We start from the raw sequence: 26,469 nt of genomic DNA, 5'->3' as shown, positions 1-26,469 counted from the left end.
GTAGTGTGATGCGTACATTAAATGTCAACTACTTGTTAACTTTAAGTCATATATATATTTTTGTATATTATTAGTCATGTGTCTCTCGTGTTTCTCCTGAATTGGTGATTCTCATGGGCGCACCAAAGCATTTGACAAATACCCTTGATTTTTCCTTGTATCATCATAATCGATTGAATCAGGAATCGTTGAAGGCTTGGGTTAAGAGTAGTTAGGGGGTGAGTGGATATCTGGCCTTCCATTTACTCCTTGTGTTGATTCTTTCGTTCGTTATTAGGATTAATATTTTTATTTATGTAGTTCGAGAGAGGTCACTACACCGATGTTTTTTGAGAAAATGGGTAAGGCTTATAATCTATTTCAACAAAATATATATTCCTAAAAGATTCATCACATTGTGGTACGAGGATTGACTTTACTACAAAACTGCTCTATTTATCAACTCGATAATTTTTATTGCAAAAATAAAACTTTATGTTATGTGAGTTCTTGCGTTAAGTCATTTGGTATATGTATTAGTCATATACATACATATGCATTCGCTGACTTCACATTATTTTCCTGTTTTTATTTGCTTTTAATGTTTGCGTACGTTCACAAGATGTTTGATGCATAATTGAATGATCATTGAGTGGTTTAGGGATCAGTATCATGTTTATGTAATGCACTTATTGCTAGTCGATCAAGTTGCAATGTGGTCAACTGGTCTAAATGATTCCGGATTGCATGGACTATAATAGGATGTTAAATGGCTGTAGGTAGGTAGTCGGGGGAAAATCCTGCTTCAACTAATTTTATCTATCATGTCGTTCTATTTGGTGCTCAGCAAAGCGTATCCACAATCTTGAGGGAACTGGTTATACCCTAGATCACTCAACTTCACAGTTAGAAGTTTTACTGCTGAGCTATTCGGGCTGCGACTGATTTAATGTAGGATTGCGATATCGTGTTACTTAGACTAATAGTCACATTACATCTTGATCAGTAGATTTCAAACAGTACTAAATGGATTAAACAAACATGATATTGATCACTACTCAGTGCTCAACCAGTTATAGATATTTTAGTTCAACAAGAAATCAGTCGTGACATGAATACCTCATTGGTTACGTTCCAAACTGTAAAGTTGAGTGACTCAGGTTCGAATCCAACATGTGAAATCACTTATCTCAAGATTCCAGGTACGGCTTATTAACGAATGCCAGATTGCATGAATGCTTCATAAGCATTGCAAGTATGAATTTTAGGTTCATATATTTAGGTTTCAATATTCAAGGAGCTTTGAAATGGTGGTTGGAGGTAGTCGATTGGAAACCCTGAACCTAGGTTTCATGCTATTTGGCACTCGTCATCAAGGTTTACCTGTAATCTTGATGGAAATGATTCTCCCTGAGGGATTCGATCTCTTTTCAACATAATGCACGCAATGTCAAGTCACTTAGGCTAGTGGCTACATTGCAACTTGGTCAATAGAATTAGATCTGCACTAAGGAGGACATGACATACCTGACATAGATCACTACTCAGTGATCAATCAATTGTAAAGAGTAGCTTTGTAGTGATAGAGAACTCAGGTGGGGGAAACCAATTTTCAGTTAATACAAAATTACAGAATGTCTTCGTAAAATACGAAAACCATACATTAAATACTTCATTTGCACATCTTTCTTCAATTGTCTCCTACATACTCATTCGCTCCTTCATTCCTATTGTTATTACAATTACTCTCTGTTTACATTTCTGTTCTCTTCAATTCGATTTTTTCAACCTTTTTCTGCCAGGTATTCCAGTTCTGATTGATGTTAGATACTGCTTATATCGACAGACATAAGTAGCATGCATCACAGTTTTATTAGTAATAAAACTGGTACATTATTTTTAAGTAGTTTCTTTTTTTTATCATTGTTTTATCATTTTAGTTTTATGATAATTCTCAGAAGAAGAAAACTGACACACATTTCACTTCCGGGTACATATGTCTAGAATTAATCAGGTTATAAGTTTTGACCTCACGTCACCTAGTTTATTTCGAACTGACGGTTTTTATCTTAAGTGTACGTTTAGTCAATATGAGTTGTGATTTGGATACTATATTACATACAGTAGACTGTTTTATATTGTTGATAAACCCCATTCACTTGTTTCCATTGTGTATAATTTTGTCAACATGCTTTGGTTCATGATGTCTGATTTTTGGTTGAACAGTTTGTCTTTATTTTCTGCGTTTACATGATTTAGCAAATCTCATGTTTTGACAGTATCCCTGGCCTTCTTCACATGATTATCATGACTCCAAGCCAATTTTATAAATATATACTACGTAAATAAGTTGCCGATGGAAACCATTTTTATATTTGTGTTAAATATGTGCATATGTCTACAGCGTGCGTTATTATTTCTTGTTTTAGTAATCAATTGTGTTATTATTAAATCTGGAATTACATTATTTTGGTTCAGAAGACGTGGTCAACCCTGTGGTTTTATTCTCTTTGTGTTCTTTCTCTTTCTTATTCAGGATAAAACTAATCCAATTTATGTGTTTACGCAAACATTTTCAAATGATACAACTGTTCAAAAACCAGATGTCTTGCAAGTTAATGGTTAGTTTAATTGTTTTCTGTATCGTGTTACATAATAAAATGGTTTAGACATCAAATTAAGGCCTTTTCCACTACTTTTAACCGTTGGACTGTGAAAATCACCAGATAAGAGTATTTACAGTTCAAAGTAATTGCTGTGAGGGGGAACTCATGGTCCATTAGTCCACTCTGTCCATCTTTAGACCTAATCTCTCACACTCTCTTGGAACACTTTAATAATGTATTCTGTTGCGTGAAATATGTGTGCAGAGTCCAATGTGAACTGTGTTATATGGATATATTGGTAATGTGTATGTAGTTCAGTCAGTCACCATGAAAAGCAGTCAGTCAGTCAGTCTAAAATAAATATGCCTTGAATCAATTTGTTATCCTACACGTTAACATTTACAACAAGATAAAAATCAGGATTGAAAACGATATTATGAGTGATCGTAAAAGAAATCAAACATAGTCAAGATTGTTGTATCCTCAGCTTCATGTTGACTGTTTGTGTAAACGGGTTTTTTAATTATAGTAGTAGTTGATTGCGGAATCCACTGTATGCCTATTAGACCAGTGACCTGTTCATCTAATAATAAAATGTTAACCTTCTCTTAATCAATAATTTCATAACTATGAATAATGACCACGAAATCTTAACGCCTATTGGTCCAACCAGTTCCTGTAGCCACAACGATCAATCAGAACAAGAACACTGCAAGTAGTTAGACCTGTTGTTATGTCATCCTCTCTTGTCACTCCTACTGAAAAACGCAGGCGATTATGAACATCGATTACCCGGCCACAAGAAACCACACATAAGAAGTCACCGTGTGTGATACAAAACTGAGTAATAGGTCCATAATCTTTCCATTAATTTAAATCGGAGTTGACACTAAAGAGGTATGCTTAACACATTCTAATCATGTTAATCAATGAAGATTTACATCATGATCAACCAATTTGCCATATGTATACCTATCCCTTCACACCTAACTTCAAAACTACTTATTTAATGGTTTTTTTTTCATTTTCTATTGTAAAATTTCATACTATCCGTACAGCGTATGATTTATGCTGAGAATGTCATATTATATCCTTACTTGTTACAATGGATTAATAGTTTGAGCGCTCTACTTCTGAACAATAGATTTCTCATTGAAATCTTATTTCACATACTTCAATTTCAGCAATTGGCAAGCATCACAATTCCCTTATACGAACTTTGTGACACTTCCAAGTACTTAAACGTTGATATGATAAATAAATTACATCCTACTCTTTTTATTATTTAAACATGAGTCCACTAAAACGTATCCAGTTTTTCAATCTAACAAACCAGTCGACGAGCTAAACTAGTTTTCTATGTGTTTTCGAATTAGTTTAACATTACACGCCTTGTCTTCCCTCAAACATTGAGATTAAAATTACTCTATACCTTTCTTTCCACGAAGTAATTTTTTCTCCCTGTATCATATCCTTATGTGAAATCATTTTTTACTGCCATTCAAGTTACTGCTATGAGTATGGTGTTCATCTTGTTGTGCTAATGAGGTATGGCAACTTGGATTGATGCATATATTTGCCTGGTCCTACTTTTTGACTGACTAACTGAATATTACTTGCACAAGGTAGATAGTTTCAGAAAGTCTTACGTTTTTTTCCTTCCGAATTTCTAGTAAAGGTAGGCAGTTATCGGTTTTCATAGTTGAAAGCGTGAGTCAATTGAAGCTAGACCACCAGGGAAAACCTAGAAACACTGGACGGCGGTTTCGTCCTATCGTGGGACTCCTCAGCAGTGCGCATCCACGACCTCGCCTCGCGAGATTCGAATCGGTTTGTACATTTGCCAATCTTTTGAAATTCGTCGCAGTATGCATATTGATTTTATGCTGTGCGGGAGAAATTTATTAAATTCCTAAAAACATTTTATTTTTGTTTGTCTAATTAAAACCTTTCCATAATTCTGTGAAAAAGTCTTTATAATTTGTTAAAATGCTGAATATATTCCAATCAGTTAGTATTTTGTGGAATTCTAGAGTTTTTTTTGGAACAATGAGTTATCCATCATCTCCTAATTGGTTAATGATTGATTTCGTTATCAGTTTTAACATGCTTCAGGAATCTTCTAGAAGCTTAGGTTAATAAATCATAAAGCTATGAATCCATTTGTTTTCTTTCTCTGAATGAATTATCAATCGAATTTTATTGCCAAAATTTAACTAAGCAAAATGAATAAATTCTTTTCTTTCTAATGTCATAGATGGAGGATATCCACGACAACTTGCATGTCTATTAGAATTAGCTCCATCTGAAAAGGTATTTGAAGAGCGATTACGTCTTATTCGTTCACTTACTCCGATTGGTCGTGAAGCTGCCAATGCAATTGAACAATTGGTTTCTGAACAACGTCAAATGATACAGGTATATACGCTTTCATATATGTATATGTATAGTTTGTGTGACTGTTTCTATCAGTAGTATATTTACACACTAATAATGTGATCAATTGAAAATTGTTTTAAACTTGATATGCCAATGTTGAAAGTATAATTTACTGATGATCTTCAGCTGGAAGCCGATGTTTAACTGATCAGAATGTAGGTGATATAAGTGACTAATTGATTACATAGAAACCTAAGGTTTTCGTCTAGAATTACCTTATAAGGTTAAGTTTAGGATTTAGTATTAAGGTTTTGAAGTGATGGTTAGGAACAGAATGAAAGAATGCCTTGTCACATGAATGAATACATTTTTAATTTTTTTTTATTGTAAACGTCAATCACATTCAAGTGATCTCCATATACCCATAAATCGTAGTCTCTATTTCCCCCCGTCATGTCTAATAATTTAAGGCATGTTAATAGTGTATTATTGGTACGTTTTACTTAACTTTTGATAACTTTCAAGGTATTCACTATCGCGTTTCGAATTTTTCGCAAAAATCTAGTAGCCATATTCATAAATAGTATTGGTGTGTCAGTGAATTATATTTTTTTAACCAGATGAATTGAATGTTTCAGTCAGATTCGTAACAGTACTTTCCACATTGAAAACTTTCAGTTATTCAATTTCTATGACAAAATATGAAGGTTAACTGTGATTACTGATAAACAGACACTTTATGTTTGAACCCCTCACTCCACCTCATTTCTATTGGGATAATGGAATAGTTCTTCTAGTAATCATTTGCATCAACTATTGTGTTTTAAACAAAGCTGAGTTCATGTCTGATTGTTGAGTTTTGTTCGTACTAATTACTAACTTAACAGAAACACACATACGCAGATCATTTGAATTTGATTTTCAAATCGTACGACTACTGATAAGAATCTTTCAAATGATTTGTTTAATACGGAATAAAAATAAAGTTTAGCTTATCAGTCGGATTATAGAATAAAGAACTTAACGATTTACAGTTGTCGTTTGTAATGGCGATCAAATTATGTAGATCATGAGTATTAGAGACAGTGGACGAGTTAGTAGTACTCAACCGTAGTTTTAGGCTTGCTGCTATTCAGTATTATGAGGGGTTTGTGGAAACTGTAGAATTTTATTATTTTCTTTGCAGACTGATCTTAGACAAATATTGAAAAACAATAAGTATTGAATAGGAGTTTTATGCTGGTATAAGACTTTGTCAGTGCTCATCTACAACCTTATCGGTGAACATTGAGTGAAAGACATTCAAGTATCTTAGCTAGTACTTAACATTTAAGGCGTTGAGTTATTATTCAATGTTATACATGTCTAACTTTAACTCAATTGTTTATTGAAAATAATCAAACTTTAAATTCACTTAGTATTGTTTGTTTGAATCTTCCCATTGATGTTTAGGACTACAACTGGTCAGTCTCTATTTGGCATATGTGCGTATTTCCTCGATGTAGCCTTAATTCACAAGCATGGTAAGCAAAGATGGATAGTGGCTAGTAGCGGAATCTAGTTTGACGCGCGTTTCGTCCAATCTGGGACTCGTCAGCTGGACGTACCTGCATCTCAGAGTTGATGCTCATTTTGGGACTCGAACCCAGTACCTTTCTCTTCAAACGCCATCACGTTATCCACTCAGCTACAGAGTCCTAATAGTCATTTGCTTGTTCAATGAGGTGAAGTTAAATTCATTTGGTATTGTTTGTTTGAATCTTCCCATTGATGTTTAGGACAGCAACATCAACTCTGAGATGCGGGTACACCCAGCTGACGAGTCCTTAGTGGGACGAAACGCGCCTCTTGGATTCCACTACTAGCCATTGTCTATCTTTGCTTGTAATCAAACTTTAGTTGTATCGAGCAATAAAATAGAGATTTTCCAATGAATTGTGGCAATCCTAAAACCTTTGATGTATTATAAATTTCTCATATTTAGTAAATTATGACAATTTCCAACTGGTTATGTTTATTGAATACAAATTAATTGTTCACAATATAATAAGTGGTATAAAATGCCATTTCATCATTTCAACTTATGATTTGTTGATAAGTGTTTGTATATGTTTGTAATTAGATAAAAGGGATTCTTGTATGTATTTATATACCTTTGTTAGCCTATTTAGTGCGAATATTTTCCTTGTTAAATTCAGTTCATGACATTTAAATCTCTTATAATCCATTGAAAGTTTGTTAACTGTGTTACATGTACATTTTACTGAAATATTTTTGGTATTACCATTTAAGTTTAGAAAAATGTCGATATCAGTCGGACTTCACTGAACTATTACTGTTTTCAAAGATGGATAGTGGCTAGCAGTGGAATCCAGGACGCGCGTTTCGTCCTATTTGGGACTCGTCAGCTGGATGTACCTGCATCTCAGAGTTGATGTTCACTCTGGGACTCGAACCCAGTACCCTCGCTTCAAACGCCATCGCGTTATCCACTCGGCCACTGAGTCCTGATAGTCACTTGCTTGTGCGATGGGGTGAAGTTTAAATTCACTTAGTATTGTTTGTTTCCACTGCTAGCCACTATCCGTCTTTGCTTATCATGCTTGTGAATCAAGGCTATATCTAGGCAATACGCACAGTATGCACATATGCCAATTAGAGACTGACCAGTTGCAGTCCTAACACATCGATGAGAAGATTCAAACAAACAATACTAAGTGAATATTACTGTTTTCGTTGTGTATTCATATATTTAAATTGAATATTTACTAGTCTGATAATTTGAAAGTATTATGTCCACATAATCAATTCATAATACCGCTTAGATTAAGAAAAATTACAGGTGATGAATCGCGTCGTCATATGTGTTTGTATTTCAGATGTTCACAAAATTCCAGTGATTCACATCTCACACATACATACATGGATTTCATGAATTTGTTATTCTGTAGCTACTAAAATGATTTGTTGAGAGATCATGTTTCTTAAGATTTTAGAAATTATATATCAATCTGTCAAGATGATCTCGAGTAGTGTTAGAAGTATGAAGGCGATTATTATTTCTTCGTTGCTCGCACTATGGAAGGACATGTTTTTTCGAGGTACCTGAAAAGTAAAATAGATTAGGGGTTGTTTTGACTATCTGAGAGTGTTATCAGCACTGAAGAAATAACTGCTTGATACCATTCACCGACGGTCTTTTTGTGAATAATTTCAAAGTATTGTGTCAGTACTTTTAAGGCCTCACCACCGGCAATGGAAATCCATGAGGTAAAGTCAAGTATGCTATTTAATTGGGGTATCTTTTATCCACTTTCTTGTTGTTACAAGGTAGCATCACTATTGTTGTTGGTTGCCTAAAGAAAACAACTTGCTGCAGTTTTTATCCCGTGTATAATTGACTGTGCGTTTTCTCCATCAGATCATGTGTTTGTTGCTTTTATTCTTACTACCATGCAACCGACATACATGATATAGTAGGATACAAAGGAACATGGTTCGTAGTTGACATAGCTTAACTGGGTTGATACGATATACAGGCTTGATCGCCACATAAAGGTGACAGGTACGATCTGTAGGCATTGTGTGAGGCCAAGAGATAAAACCTTCAATTTTGAGATATGTTTATATACATATATACTTACTGTCTAACTGAATTAAATGAAATCATATTTTCCTATACTAGTCACTTTATTTTTTAGGGATGGTGTGTTGCACTGGCTAATTTAGCTGAAGTAGCTGCAGATACAAATAAACGTTTGTTGTTTGCAACAAGTCGGTTGGTTCAATTTGAAGGATGTGTATCAGATTGGGAACGAAAATTGTACAAGTACGTTGAAATATACATTACTTAAAAATTACCACTTACTAATATTGTGAATATTTTAATTAGATTTGTAATAATAATTGTCATATCCTAGTGAAGATCGAATTACGGTTAACTTCTGAGAGCCATTAATGGACTAATATGATATATTTTATATACATTTTTATAAGCTTTATTTTAACCCACAGATTATTATTATTATACCATTTACTGTTCTTAAATTATGTTCAGTTTATTAATTACCATCTCCCACGTTCACAGTCACATATTGGTTCGATATTGTATAAATGTTATTTCCTATTTTATGGTGCGATGCGATCTGTTTGGTTGGTATGTAAACCAAGTATGTTTAAAATAAAGAATTCGCATAATGGAAGCTGTTTTCGACTTTCTGGACTCGACTGGATGGGCTAGGCAAACAAAGGACCAATAAAGACGCTAGACTGCTCATACCGATCAGATGTCTTTGGTTTAGCACAGTGCTAAGATTAAATAAGTGGTGTTTCGATTGGCGAATGAATCACGTGATAGCCAGCCAGGCTTAAAGACAATAGTAATAATAATAGCGACCTGATGTTTTACGTGCTTTACTCATGAATAATCAGTTGTTGATAAATACTGTTAAACAGTAAACATAAATGATGCTATAATCAGATTATACTACTGAATTGCTTTGTGGTTTTCAGCTTGTTTCAGCCATACAAAGAATTCAGCATTAATGTAGCATTCCACATGACGAATACATCTTATTTGTCCATACGTTCCTCATTATGCAATCTAACAATTTCCTTCTGCAGTTCTTAACAATACTTTTAACAGTAAACTCCATTCTTAATTTAAATCCTAACCTTAAGAAATATTGAAGCGAAATATCATTCATTTTCAGTTATTTTATTCTCACATTCACAAGTAAATACTTTTTTTACATTCTACAACGTCTTAATTTTATGTTCTTCATTAGGGGTTAATCACGAGACAATCGTTAGTCAACATTTTGGTGTGTTGTGATATGGTTCAACAAACGTTATCCTAGATTGATATATACATCATAACCTTGAAGTCGATTTTTGTTGATTGAAATCATTCCACTTTCTTTTTAATCTTTAGCTTCAACGAATTAAAGAAGGAATTGTCGGAATTGCCGTTACCACCACAGTTGGTAGCTGGAACTAGTGAAATTGTTGATCAGAAAGAATCGGTATGTTGACTTTTTTTCAAGATTGATATTACCCATCCACTCATTCAATACATGCGATTGTTGAGTAATATCACTTAATGATTAGCCTCACCAATGCGCATCTATCATAGGTTTAAGCTCCGCATTGGATTTATCTATATATTGGAAGAATCAATTAGTATATCACAAGGTGTCACATTAAAATTGATATGACTGACTCAAAGTCTGGTTTTACACCAATCTATAATTTTTAATTTCATTATGTTTTGAGAGAGATCTTGCTGATTATGTGCTTGAAGCCTGTCTTGAAAAGTCAATTAGAAATACATTTTATTCAGTAAGTGTTTGTATGAAAGTTGTTGCAACTTGACAATTTGCATGTTTATACGATAGTTTGCTTACTCCTGTAAAAATAGATACACAGGTCAATTTTACATTACATTCAAGGCGATCTATCAGGCTGATAGATAGTCCACAAAAGATAGCGCAAATCAGTCTGTAGTTGATTTAAGATATTCAGCCCCATATTCTTTCTTTGGCATCAGAAAATTTTTGTGCTTCAACCTACTTTATTGTATTACAGAAGCTTTACTTATTTACCTACTTAACTATTTAAGCCTGTCACTCCTCTTGGAGCATAGATCTCCGACCAGCGAATAGAAGCTTCACATACTTACGTCTGTTACCTCTCGTGGAGGAGCATAGGCCGCCCACCAGCATTCTCCATCGAACTATGTCCTGGTGAATCCTTTACAATTCTTCCAGTTGCTATTCATTCTTTTGGTGTCTGCTTCCTATTACCGACGCATTGTGTTCCTTGGTCCTTCTCTTTTCTTTTTCCCTTGACGTTTCCAAGTTAGTTCTTGCTTCGTGATGTAGTTTGGTTTGCGCAATATATATCCTATCCACCAACTCCATCGTGTTTTCCTAATTTCCTCTTCATTTGGAAGCTGGTTTTTTCTCTCCCATAGTAGGTTGTTGGGGATGATATCCGGTCAACGGACATTGAGTGTTTTGTGTAGACAATTGTTTATAAAGTTCTATAAGGAAATATCAAAAAGTTATAAAATTTAATTCAGTAGGTCTATTAGGCCTATTCGTCCGACCTCTGCATGATCAAAATTTCCTATTTATTTTTAAACTCCATTTACCATTAACCTGATTTCGGAAAGTTTATTGATAAAGAATTTGCTTTATGATTATTTATTTTTCAGTTCAATTTTAACAATATTCCTAAGCCAACAAATTTATATGAATGGGTTTGTTTACAATCTGCTATATCTAGCATTGGGACGCGTTATTCCTTACCATCGTCAACAATTAAAGCTGTTGGCTTACAATCGATTGCATTATATCTTGGTCGACATGCCGGTGTTGGTAGTGGTAGTACTGGACGTGTTCGTACAACAAGTACTGGTCATATCGGTGTCCTTAGTGGTGCTAATGATGGTATTATGTCTAATAATTCAGGATCTACTTGTATTGGATCAAATCAACCTACTGGAGTGTCTTTCTATACTGGTGGTTCTCAAACCAGCTTAAATAGTTTATGCTCTACAAATTCAAATTCTTCAGATATGCGTTTCATCATGGATCATCATCAATATTATACCACCAAAGATGGTAACGATACAATTGTACAGGATCATTCTTCTTCAGCATCTGATTGTTATGAGTCAGCATTTTTAGATATAATTAAACGTGCATTACATGATATACATTCACTACGATTTGGTCCGGACTCACCATTCAATTTTAATGCTAAACTGCCGGATACTTTCACTAATGAATTAGTTTATGTTAGAGCGTAAGTGCTTATGTATACATTTACTTATGTGAGCTAGAATGGAGCTGTTAATAGTTTTTACTATACATTTCCTTAACCATATTGGGAAGTGCTCACGAGCCCGAATATACAAATTCCTAGGACATCTGCCAATATAACTTGCTCCACAGGAGCAGTTGAGTTGGTAGATACAGAAAAAAGTGGCTAGTCTAGGTAGTTTATCTTTCAACATCGGGTTTGTAGAAAACATCAATTGTAGTTTACCTGTATTAAAAGTTCTTTGGATTGATCTGCGTAACTTTAGTCTTAGCGTTTCACTAGGTGCACCTCCTCTGAATTGTACACATATATACAGAGACTTTTCGCTCATGGTATCCATCAATTCAACTGCTCCTGTTTAGCAAGTTGTATTGGCAGATGTTCTGGGAATTTATTTATGTCTTTTTTTCAGTTCGTTTTATCAAACAAACTTATTCATTTATGAGAATTTGGATTTTGTTGTTGATGATATACTAAGGATCAAAAGATGAGCAATCTTTATTGGTCTATTTTATTTTATGCGCAACGTAGAATCTGACAAATATGTACATCAATTCAAATCTCCGTACTGCATTAGCACAACAAGATAAAATTATTTCAAGTTAAATCTCAAAGTTGTGGGAATGTTGACTGTAATAATGGTAGTATTAGTAAAATGACTGGGTATAGACAGAGAAAAAATGGTTTAAGGTGACTTCAGAACTCATATTCTGAAAGTAGAGAGTGAATGGACCTGCGCCACCGCGAACAATTCTAAGACATGTCACACTAAGTCTTAAATTACATATTATGATAATCACACGGACTCTAACCAGATAGTCTACACATATTAACACAGTTCAGTCCAAGTGTTAATGACTTCATGAACAGATCCCGCAATTTTGTTTGTCCACCACTACCAAAGTTCAGTCAGTTACCAAATATGTTAACTGAATACTTTCATTTGTACCTTCGTAGTTTAACAGTCGTACTACTAGGTTGACCAGCGAAATTTGAAGTGCGTATATTTATTTATCGTTTAGTAAATAGATTGTTCAACTTTGAACTGATAGTTCATAAGTTCGAACCTAACTTAATCTAATTCACTTCATCCAGACGAGTTGCATCACTAGCCCTCGTCGCTATATACAAAGCAATGTGACCTAAAACAGGCAGTAAGTAAATGTGAACTTAATATAGAGCTTACATTTGGTGATAAATGTAGTTCGTTCGTTTACATTTTTATTCTCTTTTAATTTGTATTTGAATTTAGACAAACAAATCGTTTATCCGAACTGATTACAATGGTTACTACTTGTTCAAAATCAAATTATGATGAAATGACTACTTCTACTATGTCTCATCCTTCAACGAAATCACCATCCAACACTACCACTACCAATCCTGTTACTGAAATGAATACTGTAATGTCTAGTTCAAAAGATATTTCTAATAATTCAACGGATAATGATATTACATCAAATGATAGCAATGGAGCAGTGAATAAGAAACAAATCCCACCATTCATGTCATCGTCAACATATTCATCAACTTTATTCCCATCAAAATTACCATATAATGATGGTGTAGATGATATACACTTGGTCAGTGTACGTGATGCGTTAGATCCTGGTTATTTTAGTCAACGTCTTTCACAACTTGATCCATTATTATGTGAAGCTGTAGGTCTAGCCAGGAAAATGATTGGAATCGAACAGAATTCTACAAAAGCTTTTCAACAGATAATTCAACAAAAGGTTGTAAGTTATTACATTTTGTTATCAGTATAGAGTTGTGGAGATTGTTGAGTTTTAATCGAGATCATGAACCTGTCAATGTCACACCATCGTTAAAAACCTGGGAGTACTGGACGACCGTTCCGTCCTAGTATGGGACTCCTCAGCAGTGCGCACCGACGAACACGCACACGGAACTCGAAGCCAGGGCCTTCGTTCTCGCGCGCGAACGCTTAACCTCTACACCACTGGTGTTGATGTTTAACTTCAACCAATCCACGACATTGAGTGGCCATCTTTCATTGTCTTTGATAAGTAACTGCCTCATACTGGACACAGTTGAACTTAATTAGTTTTTGTCTTAGTCTTAAAAGTTATTCTGGATTTTATTTCAGTTGGTCTTTTTTTCTCCTTTCATTTCCTCTACCTCTTGTTTTCAGAATTCATTATTACAGACGAAATTTATAGAGAATACACAAAATTCACAAGAATTAATTATTGCATTCAATCGTCTTTGTGAAATCCTCGGTATTGTTATGGAGAGTAAACTTTTACTGGCTAATAATTTGTTTGATCGTCAACGGTAAGTTAATTGTGTTGCTTGTACTTGATTTATTCACTGTATTATTGTATAACATGTGTGTGTGAGTAGTAGTACTTTAGTGTAGTGACCAACATATATTTTTCTGGTTCGTTTAAAAGTAACTGATTGAATTCTGTTGTTCGAGTAGTAGTGACCAACTTAGTTTGAGTAACTTAACATTGAGTAAACTGTGTTGATGAGATGTCAAGTTTATTTTATTAATTTTTATGTTATAACTGAGTTCCCTATTCACACTGTATTTGGATTTTTGCTTTACTAAAGCCTTGGACTCAAAAACAGTTGGTGATAGTCAAATATTTTAGCTAACCACTTATAAATTTTTATACTTATGATTAAATGTCCTTTGTCCCTTCATTGAACTAACAATTCATACTGTAGTTTACATTTTGTCGAACGATTTTAAATAGATTAAAATAGAGATATGTCAAAGGCGGGGGTATCACTTAGTGATATTATTTTTCTATCGTACTTCCCAAAATAAGGAGTAACCAGCTTAACGTCAGGTGCTCTTAGAGGTATGCGGTCGGTTGTCACTTCCCTGGAGGATATTTCTCCAGAGGCCCGAAGAAGAAATTAACTTAGGATGGTGTTGAATACCTGCGATTGTAACTGCAGAGTCCAGAGAACAGCTACTAATGAAGCCGATCACGCATGATATTTTTGTGAGTAGTTATCAATGTATTGACTTGGTATTTATATGACCTTGTCGCTTACCATCGAAATCAATAGTACAAGGTGAAGTGTGATTTTTTGGAGTCTACCTCTTAGCTTTATTCTGTTACAGAAAGTAGCATAGATGGAAGTACAAGTTCTCTAATGGGGAACACCTTTCTTTCATCAAACCTCAGTTCATGCAGCAGTGCAATAATGTAGCAACTACGATTTAGACAATAGAACCTAGTTTAAACTGGGTTACTTTGGTTGGATTATTAAACTGATTTCTCCGGAAACTATTCCTATAGTTACTGCCAATATATATCAATATAATATTTCAATAAAACGGAATCTGTTTTCATTCCGTCTCTCACCTCTAACTAATTATTCAACTTGAAATCATCTGTTTTATTGATTTGTGTTTAAATCAGCTGATTGTGCCAAAATCAATATTTTTTAAAAGGTAATCCACGTAAGTATTGATTCAAACAAAAACAATACAGTCTAGCGAAATTTAGTTGTAACAATTAAATTAAACGATAACTTCTTAGTTTTGTTAGATGTTTGAATTGTGAGATAATAATAATTAATGTTTACAAAACACTATTTTAAGGTAACTCATCCACGGTTTCGTCGTTTGTATGCTGACGTCAGTATTATTATTATTATTATTGTTCTTGTTATAAAGTGTAACGTCAATTATTAAGGTCAGTTTAACACGTACTCACGGCGGGGGTGTTATTTACGAAATCGAGTGGACAATGAACGAATGTCCGGAGGATCCAACTAGCGGAGTTGCAAAACCACAATCACAAACCAATGGTGAATACTGACTCCACGATCCTGAGAAAACGTATGACATATTAACCTAGTGTTGGTCACCGGACACTATGGGACTACACCTCCTAATGTTGCTCCGCTGACTTGTGGATTAGATCTCTAAATGAAAGGTCCGGGGAGTGGTTTCTTCAAAAACCAACTACTTCGTTACGGGCTTCTGGACAGTATTCCAGGTCTCACACAAATCGAATGACGAAGTGTGGCGTATATATATTTGATGCCTCCTTGTACCAATGTTTATGTGTCTAGATAAATAAATAAACAAACTTGTTAAATTCGCTTAACGTGAAGAAAACAAAACAGTTTTTATGTGTATGGAGTACTGTATTCTTGTGTATCTTTTTTTTTTACAAAACTTCGAATAACTACTGTTTTGTTTGCTGAAATACTGACCTTGAAAATGTGCAAATAATTAATGAGTAATACATGGTAGTAGTGTATCGCTAATCAATCAAAGTTGGTTAAGACGTTTTTTCCAGATCTTCATTTTCATATCATCTATGAAAAATAAGATATATTTTCAGTGACTTATCTCCCCCCTCCTAGAGGAAGTTTGCTGTTGAAAGCCTACTAATAAAGATCAAACCATTTTTTATGAATATAATATCCATAAACAGATTCGATATGACAAGGATAAAGTTGTTGAAAACTTTGAAAAATTAAAAAAATTTCTTTTGATCTGAAATAGTGGTTTCATAATTGTCCCAATGTTGAGGTTAAACTTCTGTGATTATGAACATATAAAACTAATCAATTAATGTCTGTTATATGGAAACCGTTGGATAGTAGGTCATTAGTGGGTGGTTTAGAAGTTAAGCATTTACTGTAGCTCCATTCCGCTCTGCAGTTGTGTATGATCACTACCAAACAGTTAATCTCATACTAAGAACACAAATTCTTCAGTCTAACAAAACACAGAAGCAGTTGAATTGGTTTGCTTTCCATCTTAAAATTTTGACCGTAAAATAATCCAATAGCGAGAAATACTAACTGTTGTAGTTAAACCATTCATTCACTTAACTTGATTAACGTAGTTTAGTATTCCTTATTTAAATCAATGAAGCAGATTGTCAATGAGATTTGGTCTAAACACCTATTGTTTTGAACACTGCATTATTATTAAACTATCTCTTATTCAACAGTTGTTATTTGTTAACATGAGTTTTATTCTATGACTAACTCTTCATTGTTTCGAATTAACAATGACATTACATGCAATCTTTTCATTCTTCGCTAATTATTCCATGAGTTATTATTATTTTTAATGGAAGGATGTATTAATGGTGAAGAGTTTACTGATAGAAAGATTTGTCAATCCATAAGTGTCTGGATGTGATGCAATGTTGCTTTACAATGATATACAAGTTGTAAGGTTTTGAATTAAACCTACTTCAGTTTTTTTTGACTTAGTTGCTATAGTAATCTGACAACTATCAAATTATAAAATTTATGAATATGAGTAGTTCTCCCGTATACTTCTAAAATCTGGAAGTTTTCAAATAATTTGTCTATTCTGTTATTTTCTGTAATCAAAAAAAATCAATCTGAATCTTCCGTATGGTAGTAACAAACGCGATTGTTATGATTCACGCTTTCCAAGACTTAATACTGATATTTTCTATGTACGACGAGCCTGGAAAGAAAGTTTTTTTTCGTGGCTAAACGGAATACATTGTATCTACACTCAATTATGTATATATAATGTATTCCTTGGGAAATCAAGCATATCAGTTATAGATATCTTATTCCTCGAAAATAAAAACTCTTTCTTGCTCAGTCATTCGTACGTACCATTTAACGATATCTGATTAGCGCTCTGTATCAAAACACATGTGCAATATTTCAACAACAACAAAAGTTTTTTTCATAACTGGATTCATAAGTCGATCTCAGCTAGACGATCAATAAAAACCTGGAAGCACTGGACAGCCATTTCATCCTAGTATAGAACTCCTCAGCAGTGCGCTTCCAATGTCTCGCATGCGGGCTTCGAACCTAATTTTTATTAAATTCACTTAGTATTACTCGTATGAATTTAAACTTCACTCCATTGCACAAGCAAGTGACTATCAGGACTCAGTAGCTGAGTGGATAACGCGATGGCGTTTGAAGCGAAAAGTACTGGGTTCGAGTCCCAGAGTGAACATCAACTCTCAGATGCAGGTACATCCAGTTAACGAGTCCCAAATAGGACGAAACACGCTTTCTGGATTCCACTGCTAGCCACTATCCATCTTTGCTTACTAATTTTTATTAGTTAGTATAATTATTAATGTATCACAAAATTTGCAACTAAATGTTTTCTGCATGTTGTTAATCGATATGAATGAACATTTGAGAAAGGAGTTAAAATTCGATTAGTTTCTTTCACGTTTCATAATGATCACATACAATATGTATATTACGTAAAGTAAAAGTAAATTATTGTAATGATGTTACAATTGATTTGTGAAATACCATAGTCTATGCTTACAAATGATTTACTCTATTCATGTTATACTCACGTGTGAAAATACTTTCGCAATGTGAAACTCAAAAAAAAAAACATATATATTGCTTTTTTAAATAAGAAATTGTTAACGAAAAAAGGCATCCATAGTCAATGAGAAGCCCGTCGTAAATTCTGTTATCAAGAGCGTAGATTCTTGCATTTTGTCAATCAGTCAAGTTGAAAGTTTAAACATTAGAAACTGAGTTTTCAGTTCACAATTAGATCAAGAGAGCTAAGTAGTGAGACTAGTTTCATATTGGGAGTAGCTTAAAATGTTAATTTGTAAGATGTATAGGAAGAAACTTATTGATCACTGTATACGGTAATTGATTTGTACATTTTTATATAGAGTAGAATTTCCACTTTTTATGTTGGGCATTTTCTGAGACGATATTATAATATTTTATAACTTATATCAATCAGTTATTGATATAAAAAAAACTCAATGTACTGGTGCCATACCTTGGCTTGTTCAGCACTAACTTTCTTCCAACCATCTCAGTCGATAACGACTAAGTTCATTGTTTGATTTTCTACTTTCACCTCATACCTTGGGTCTAACCTTAATATTGCTTATTTAGTGGTCTCAACTTACAAGATCACTTATTATCAAACACCACTAATCTGCGAATATCCATCTTGTTCAGATTTCAATCTCTCTTTCTAACCACTTTGACTTGGCAACGAAGTAGTATCATTAACCTTCAAACACGTAGAGTGTGACTTGAATCTAACTAACTGAACAAATATTTATATGGCAAATGAGTTGATAATTAAAAATTCATTTCATATTAAGCTGTACATTCAGTACAAGTTCTTGTATGTACACTTTCATCCTATTAAAATCATACTTTGACAGTGTCACTAATTTGTAGTTTGAAAATAAAAAGGATTCATTTTTGTATGTAAGGTGAACAATCATTGTTTCCAATGTTTAATAAAATTGCAATAACGAATATATTCAAGCTTTTTTTTGTTCATTTATTGATTGAGTGTTGCATGAAAGAGTTTATCTCGTCTCTGACAATATAAAGCTATCTACGTATATCTTTAATGAAAAATGTCATTGTTGTAGCCCATCCTCATTCCAGATTACCAGATGAAATGAAAAAATTCAAATTATATGAAAGTTAGAAAAAAATTGCAGTGCAAATTACGCTCTTACATTCAGCTCTTAATCTCATTTGATTTGTATGAGGACTGTGATACTGCCCGGGTGCCCAGACCGAAGCAGGTAGTTTTCTTAAGAGGCCACACCCGGAGCCTTTGACCTAAAGGTCTGATCCACAAGGCAGTGGAGCATCATAAGAAGATGCAGTCCCATGGTAACCGGTGACCAACGACTGATTCATACGCCATTTGTTCCATCAGGATACTAAAGCCCATGTGCACTATTGGTTTGGAATCAGGGTTTTGTAACTCTCCTAGGTGGACGCGCCGTGTCCACCAACCCGGTTAAAGTGCCGGACATACGCTTTTCGTCCTCTCAATTTCGTAAACAACACCCCTGTTGAGAGAAGGTAGTGAGTAGGACTTCCCTGGTAGAGGCTATAGACTCGTGTCCATGTGAGAGCATTTCGAGAGTGAGAGCGGACTCTCCCCACTCTTTGCCGTACCAGGGCATTTGGAGGCTCAATCACTAAACAAACAATAACACACAAATTGGACATTAATAAAGCAAATGCGTTACAAATTCACCAAAACACGTATCCTACTTTTTTTTTCTTCAACTAGTCAATTATTCAAAAGTTAAACTATAGGAGATATTTTATTACGTTCTATATTGTTTTGTCAATATTTGCCATCATATCTTAAGGAAAAATATTCTCATTTTCTGTGCCTCAATTTTATTCTTGTCAGAAATACTATTACTAAAGTAAATATATATATTATTGTGATTAGGAACCGATCTAAATTAGAAAACCATTGAAAACTTGTTAGTACTGAACAGTAGCTTTGTCCTTACACAGAATTCCTTTGTGGTGTACATCCACAACACCGTCGTCGGGGATCAAACCCTAGGTCCTTTGGTCTTGCTTACAAGCGCTTAATCTTGAAACCACTGAGCTAAGGTCTAGTGGTATACAAGTCAAAAATATATGTATATCTTTTCTATATATAGAATACGAAATGAATTTATTCCTAGAATAATATCTTTTTCTAAAAAAAAATATTATCTGTTATTTACAAAACATAATTTATTCATATCACATAGTCAATACATCTTCGCGTTGTTCCCAATTGCGTCATACTGTCACATGTATACATAGTTTTCTGTTCTAATTCGTAACTATACATATATGTATTTATCATTTGCGTCGACTACATCGACTTAATTTCCTTTTTTTACATTTTGTTATCGTTTATTATATATTTCAACTAATCATAGTTACTATGTGTATGTATGTTTCGCTTTATTTAAAAGGGAGATAAAAAAAACAACTTTGAACAACGATAATAACAATACCTATCAATGATAGTACTCTTATGACCTATTCTGTTCTAGTTTTTCTCTGTGTGTGTGTGAAGTGCTTGTTTTATTAATGGAATTTGTAAGGAAGAAAAATAATAATAAAGTGAAAAAAAAAGAATTTGATTTAATTCGTGTATTGTTTCTTGTGACTTGTCATTATGGTGTTTCATTGATTAATCAACTTATTCACTTCATCAGTTGATCATGTGAGAATTGTTTCCAGTTTAGGGTATTATGAAAAAGTGGTAATATTTTTTTGTTGTGGTTGCATAGAAACAAAAAATCTCTCCATCTCTGAAAGAATTTGTAGCGAGTTGGTTGTCTTGTTAATCATTAGATAAATGTATTTGTTATATAATATATATATATATGTTTAAGCTCAAGGAACAGATAGTTAATGAAAGAGTGAATTAATAGCTTTCTTGTGTAAATCATCAGCGTTCATATTTCATATTCGTGAAGTAATCTTGTTAATTTACATAGATGTATTTGGAATAGAAGTGTGTATGACTTGAAACCAACATACGCATATCCTTGTACAACTACTAAACTGGAATGAAAATCAACTTTTGTTAAAGTGATCTATATGTCGTTCATGTCAAATATTGTATATAGTGGTAATTAATGTAGTAAATGTTTAAGTAAGTTCCATTATTCTTTATGGATGGTAAAATACGGTCATCAAGAATAGAAGATATTCGTAGATTATCAGCATTTGATCATAAGTATTGCTCGTGTATTTTGGGACCAGTGAGTAGGCAATTCCGAGGTTAGGGATAAGGCAATAGGTAAATAAGTCAGATCTATTGCTGAGGTAGTGAAACTTCATCAACTGATGTGGTTGGATCACGTGTTACGTATAATCAACCATTGTTTACCTCAGCGGGCAATGTTGTCTGGTGTAAGAGTTGACTGAAAGAATGTTAGTGATGGCCAAACGAAGTTGTGGGACCAATCCATAAAGTCATTGAAAATTGGATGTAGCTACATAAATAGATGTAGACTACCTGACTGATCTTCTTGTGATTATTGTGACCAATGATTAGAGATTTTGAATGACATGGCTCAAAGTCGTATGCTATGGCGCAGTTGCATCCATTCTTTGTCTTCTCTCGAATCCTGAGCTTGAGAATTCATCGTAACTTTTGTTTTTCACTAAATCATTTTTTATTGAATCTTATCTTCTATGCCTACACCTTTCTATCACCACTCATAATGGTACTAACTTTACTATTCTAGTATTCGGTCTGACAATTTCATCTCTGTGCTAATGAGACAAATTGAACCTGTGTACATACGTACTAGGTTCTACATTGTGACTGACTGATATTTAATTTATAGAAGACACTAAATTCTCTTTATTTAAATCAATCTCTAATGGCAAATATATATCAATATAACTTAATAATTCATTTTTTATGTGGTTGAGGACCTCACAATAAATATGATCAGGGGTTGGAGACGTTGAATGATATGGTTCAGAATCAGTCACAATAACACAATTACACTCACTATTTTTGTTTCATTGGATTTCGAGTTATAATGTTATCTTTTATTCCTTGAGTTTATTCCATCTCTTGCAATCAGATTGTCTATACTGTTGATATTGTTACTGCTTCTCTTACTGTAATAATATATCTTGGTAATTTCAACTCATTCCGCTAATGTATTGTGAAAACTTGAACTGATACACAAATAAGCCCGATTCTACGTTACTTCGACTAACTGATTAAGTGTAAGAATCTACACACTTGGTAACTGAGTTACAATGAGTCGTCACAGAGCTTCAGACCATAGAAGTATCAAAGTCTACATAAGATGATTTTTCTTTACTTAATAACCAAAGGAATTTTATCGAAAATACAGTCATCCTAAAAGATTCAACTCTATAACTCAATACAAATTCGTTCATTTGTCGTGGGGATCTTTTTTTGTGTGCGTAATAATTAGTGAGAATGCCACTTGACTGTTTAAACTAAGTGTGATGTAGTGGTGGAGTCCCTATCTGAAGCCTACTGTGTTACTGAAATGGTAATGACTCAATGATGAATGATACTAGCCTGCATCTTACAAATGATTTTTCAGTTAGCCATAAACATGTGGAGATAGTTAGAACAGGCTTATAAGTAGTTAATAATTACAATCACAATTGTTATAGTCCGAGGTGGATATCCAGATAAAGCATATAATCAGAATATCACTGTGATCTGTAAATTTAGATAGCAAATATATTAGGGTTCTGTTATCATAACAGCAGGTAATTCAGAACAGGATGCGTATGTGTGAGCAGCAATGTATTTGTGAGCGATAATCAGTGGGTTATGCTATGGGGAATTCAAAATGAAAACGGAAAACCTCATGTCATGTGTATCTAAACGACTATTTCGCAGTCAATCATAGTAGTCGTACCAATTATAAGAATTAATGAAAATGTAAATAGTAGCAAAAACTAATTACAAAATAAGCCTGTTCTAACTATCTCCACAAACAACTCAGGGGTTTCATTCAAAGATGTGTTCCTACATCATCATGTCGATAGAGAAGATTTAGAAAACAAGCAAAAATAGATGGTGGTTGGCAGTGGAATCCAGGACGCGTGTTGCATCCTACTTAGGACTCGTCAGCTGGGTGTACCTCGAGTTCATGTTCATTTCAATGTGAAGTAGTAGTAATAGCTCACTTTCTCAATTAAAGGATAAAGTAATAAGTGTATGAAAGTACAAATTCGTGTACTCGGTTTCAAACCACACTTTAAGTGTGATTTCTAGAGATATTGCCTTGTTAACCAGACCAAATCTGTTTAATAGAGCTGGGTTTTGAACCTGCTATTTTGTGGTTGAGAGTTGAACGTCTTAATCTCTAATTAACAATTCCATTTATTGAATGAATATGATTGTTATTGAATGCGTCTGTTTTATGTACATCCACGTAAATAAATAGTGTACAATCTTAATGATTCCATAATCTAATCGACAGTTTTTTTTCACCTCATGAACCAAGGTAAATAGTAATTGTCTTGTTGTTCATTAACTCTATACAACTGATCATCATTTGATATGAATATGGGAAGCAGTGACCAGTGGAGTTCAACCAAGTTTGTTATAGAGATATCAACTCACTGAAGACAATTGGTGAACGGTTGCTCAAACATCGTGGATTGGTTGAAGTTAGACATTAACACCGTTGGATGCCGGCTCAGTGGTCTATCGGTTAAGTGCTCTGGCGCGAGACTGATCGGTTCTGGGTTCGAATCTCACGAGGCGGGATCGTGGATACGCACTGCTGAGGAGTCCCATAATAGGACGAAACGGCCGTCCAGTGCTTTCAGATTTTCCATGGTGATCTAGCTTCAATTGATTCATGATTTAAACTGTGATATGAATTCGTCAATAAAATTTTTTGACTTCAATTTACTTGTAATAGGATTTTTACGAAGAAACAAATAACTGTTAATGCTTATAATAAACACAGCTTCTAAGAAATACAAATGCAAATTTACAAGATAATGTATAAAATATATGATGTAGTGCACATTTAATTCATTGATCATTGTTTCAGTGAAATTTAAATATGTGCCATATTGTATAAGTTGGTTTATTTTCATGGTCCGCACATTTGTTATTCAGGTTAGAACTATGTATATATAGTACGTGCATATAGATTAGTAATAGTAGTAGCGCAGTGAAATAGCTTCACTATAGAAGTCTTGAATAATGTTAATTGGCCTGTAGTAATCTATGCGCATTTATGGATAAGTTATTCATCACTATTAGACTATTCATGTATAAAATGACATAGAACAATGAAATACTGTTTTGCCCTAGTCTAGCAACATGGATATATGGTCAGATTTAAGTCGATAAGTGAGCAGTGACGTAACACTATATTCATCGGCTGTTATATATATATATATATATATATATAATTCAAGCTCATTATTGATCACTAGGTGTTGGACCAGTGTCTTGTTTGTTACATTTTTTTAGTGCTGATTGAATTCTATCGATCGAGTTGCCACTAGTCTCTGTGACTCGTCACCACGTGCATTATATTGTAATGTTAGATAATGGGAGGTAGTCTTCAGAAAACATTAGACCTAGGTTTCATGCTATTCAGCCATCGTCACCAAGGCAAACGTTTTAAGGTATACCTTGCTGACCAACAATAGGTTCATACACTATTCGTTTCCTCAAGATCTTGAGGCTCATGTGAACTATTGGTTTGGAATTGTGGTTTTGCAACTTCCCTAGTTGGATCCTCCTTACCAACCAACCCGCTTAAAGATCCGGACATTCGCTTTTGGCCCTCTCAATTTCGTAAACAACACTCCTGCCGAGAGTGCAATGAGTAGTACTTCCCTGATAGAGCGGCTGTATATACGTGGCCATTTGAGAGCAGTTTGAGAGAGAATGGATTCTGCTCACTCTTGGCCGTACCAAAGCAAGAATAATCACATTATAGGAAATTCATTTGTATTTCTTGAATACTCTTGAAACTGTACTATAAATTATTTTTAAATCATGTCTTATACATGGATTTCACTTTAACCAAGACAATCATCATCATGGAGTGAAAAGTCATTATATTCTTTTCATGGTTAGTAATTCATTCACATTTTGTGCTTTAAATTTGTGTGTTAAACATTCAAGATAAATTCAACTATCAAGAAAATGGAATTCTAAATATTAATAGTTCTACAATTCTTTTTTTGACCAATTTTATTGTGAGTTCTTCTGCATAATCATTAGTTGAATACAGTCATGAGAATGTAACCGTAATATTAGTTACCTTTTTGTTATCGTAGATGGTTACAAAATTTCCAATCAGAATTAAATCGTCTCGATGCAATTATTCAACGTTGTCTTCGTCGTATGTGTCGTGTCACTACAACTGGTACATTAATATCTCAATTAAATGAAGCTGGTCCCACCTATGCTCGGTAAGTAGTGGTAAAATTTCATGTGTACTGGAAATATTTATTTATTTATGAAATTTTCTCTATAAACAAACTTTTGGAAACGTATGAGATTACTCGATACTTAGTCGTTCCCATATTTAAGTATCTGTGATAGTGTGCTGCCCACCTTAGTACCTCTCACCTGTAGTCGAATTCTTGATCTATATGACTTTGTTATCAGTATAATAGCACTGAATCATTGATTAATTACTGATTCGTTGATTTGTTTTCGATCTCAGTCCGATTCATACCTGCTATAATCGTTATGTAATGTCACTGGTGCACGTAAACACTCCATAATTGATTTAATTGCTCATTGAGAAGCATAGGCTGCCCACCAGCATTCCCCATCGCACTATGTCCTGGTGAATCCTTTACAATTCCTCCAGTTGTTATTCATTCTTTTGATGTCTGATTCCAATTACCGATACAATGTGTTCTTTGGTCTTCCTCTTTCTTATTTCCTTTCAAGTTTCCAAGTTAGCTCTTGCTTCGTGATGTAGTTTGATGATTTGTGCAATGTATATCCTATCCACCAACTCCATCATGTTTTCCTATTGTTGGGGATGATATCCGGTCAACGGACATTGATTATCTTGAGCGTACAATTGTTTATAAATATTTGTGTCTTTTTGATGTTGGTTCTAGTAGTTCATCGAAGTTTCAGTTCCACAAAATAGAACTGTCTTGACGTTCGTATTGTAGATTGTGTGTTTGATATTGGTTGATAGTTGTTTTGAGTTTCATATGTTCTTCAACTGTAGGAATATCGCATCTTATTCGGCACATGTCTCTATTGTGACAATATAAAAAGTACCTGTTTGTGTGTAGATGTTATGTAAATAAAAAAAAGGAAATGATTTGTTTTTACTCCTCTTTTTTTCCCTCGTATGACCTGGTTTAGTATGTTCGTATACGTGCAATGTTTTCTTAAAGTCTAGTT

At 34.0% G+C, this 26,469-nt stretch overlaps 1 protein-coding gene and 2 non-coding genes across 3 annotated transcripts in view; 2 read left to right on the top strand and 1 right to left on the bottom strand.

Annotated features, from left to right (window-relative positions):
* Positions 1–4,844: 4,844 nt before the first annotated feature.
* Positions 4,845–26,469, top strand: part of Smp_164300 (hypothetical protein) — a gene marked incomplete at both ends in the record, with an annotated part of 49,030 nt that continues 27,405 nt past the window's right edge. Inside the window, 7 exons of the mRNA XM_018795364.1 lie at positions 4,845–5,003; positions 8,666–8,793; positions 9,898–9,988; positions 11,182–11,774; positions 13,045–13,381; positions 13,948–14,090; positions 25,374–25,508. Coding sequence (XP_018646967.1) covers positions 4,845–5,003; positions 8,666–8,793; positions 9,898–9,988; positions 11,182–11,774; positions 13,045–13,381; positions 13,948–14,090; positions 25,374–25,508 — 1,586 coding nt within the window. The remainder of the gene's footprint in view (positions 5,004–8,665; positions 8,794–9,897; positions 9,989–11,181; positions 11,775–13,044; positions 13,382–13,947; positions 14,091–25,373; positions 25,509–26,469) is intronic.
* On the bottom strand, positions 7,403–7,468 carry Smp_tRNA_01702_Gln_TTG.1.1. The gene has a single exon. It is a non-coding gene (tRNA).
* On the top strand, positions 17,683–17,749 carry Smp_tRNA_00693_Gln_TTG.1.1. The gene has a single exon. It is a non-coding gene (tRNA).

The sequence above is a fragment of the Schistosoma mansoni genome (assembly GCF_000237925.1).
Source record: "Schistosoma mansoni, WGS project CABG00000000 data, supercontig 0179, strain Puerto Rico, whole genome shotgun sequence".
Taxonomy (NCBI): Eukaryota; Metazoa; Platyhelminthes; class Trematoda; order Strigeidida; family Schistosomatidae; genus Schistosoma; species Schistosoma mansoni.
This window is presented reverse-complemented; position numbering and strand designations above follow the sequence as displayed.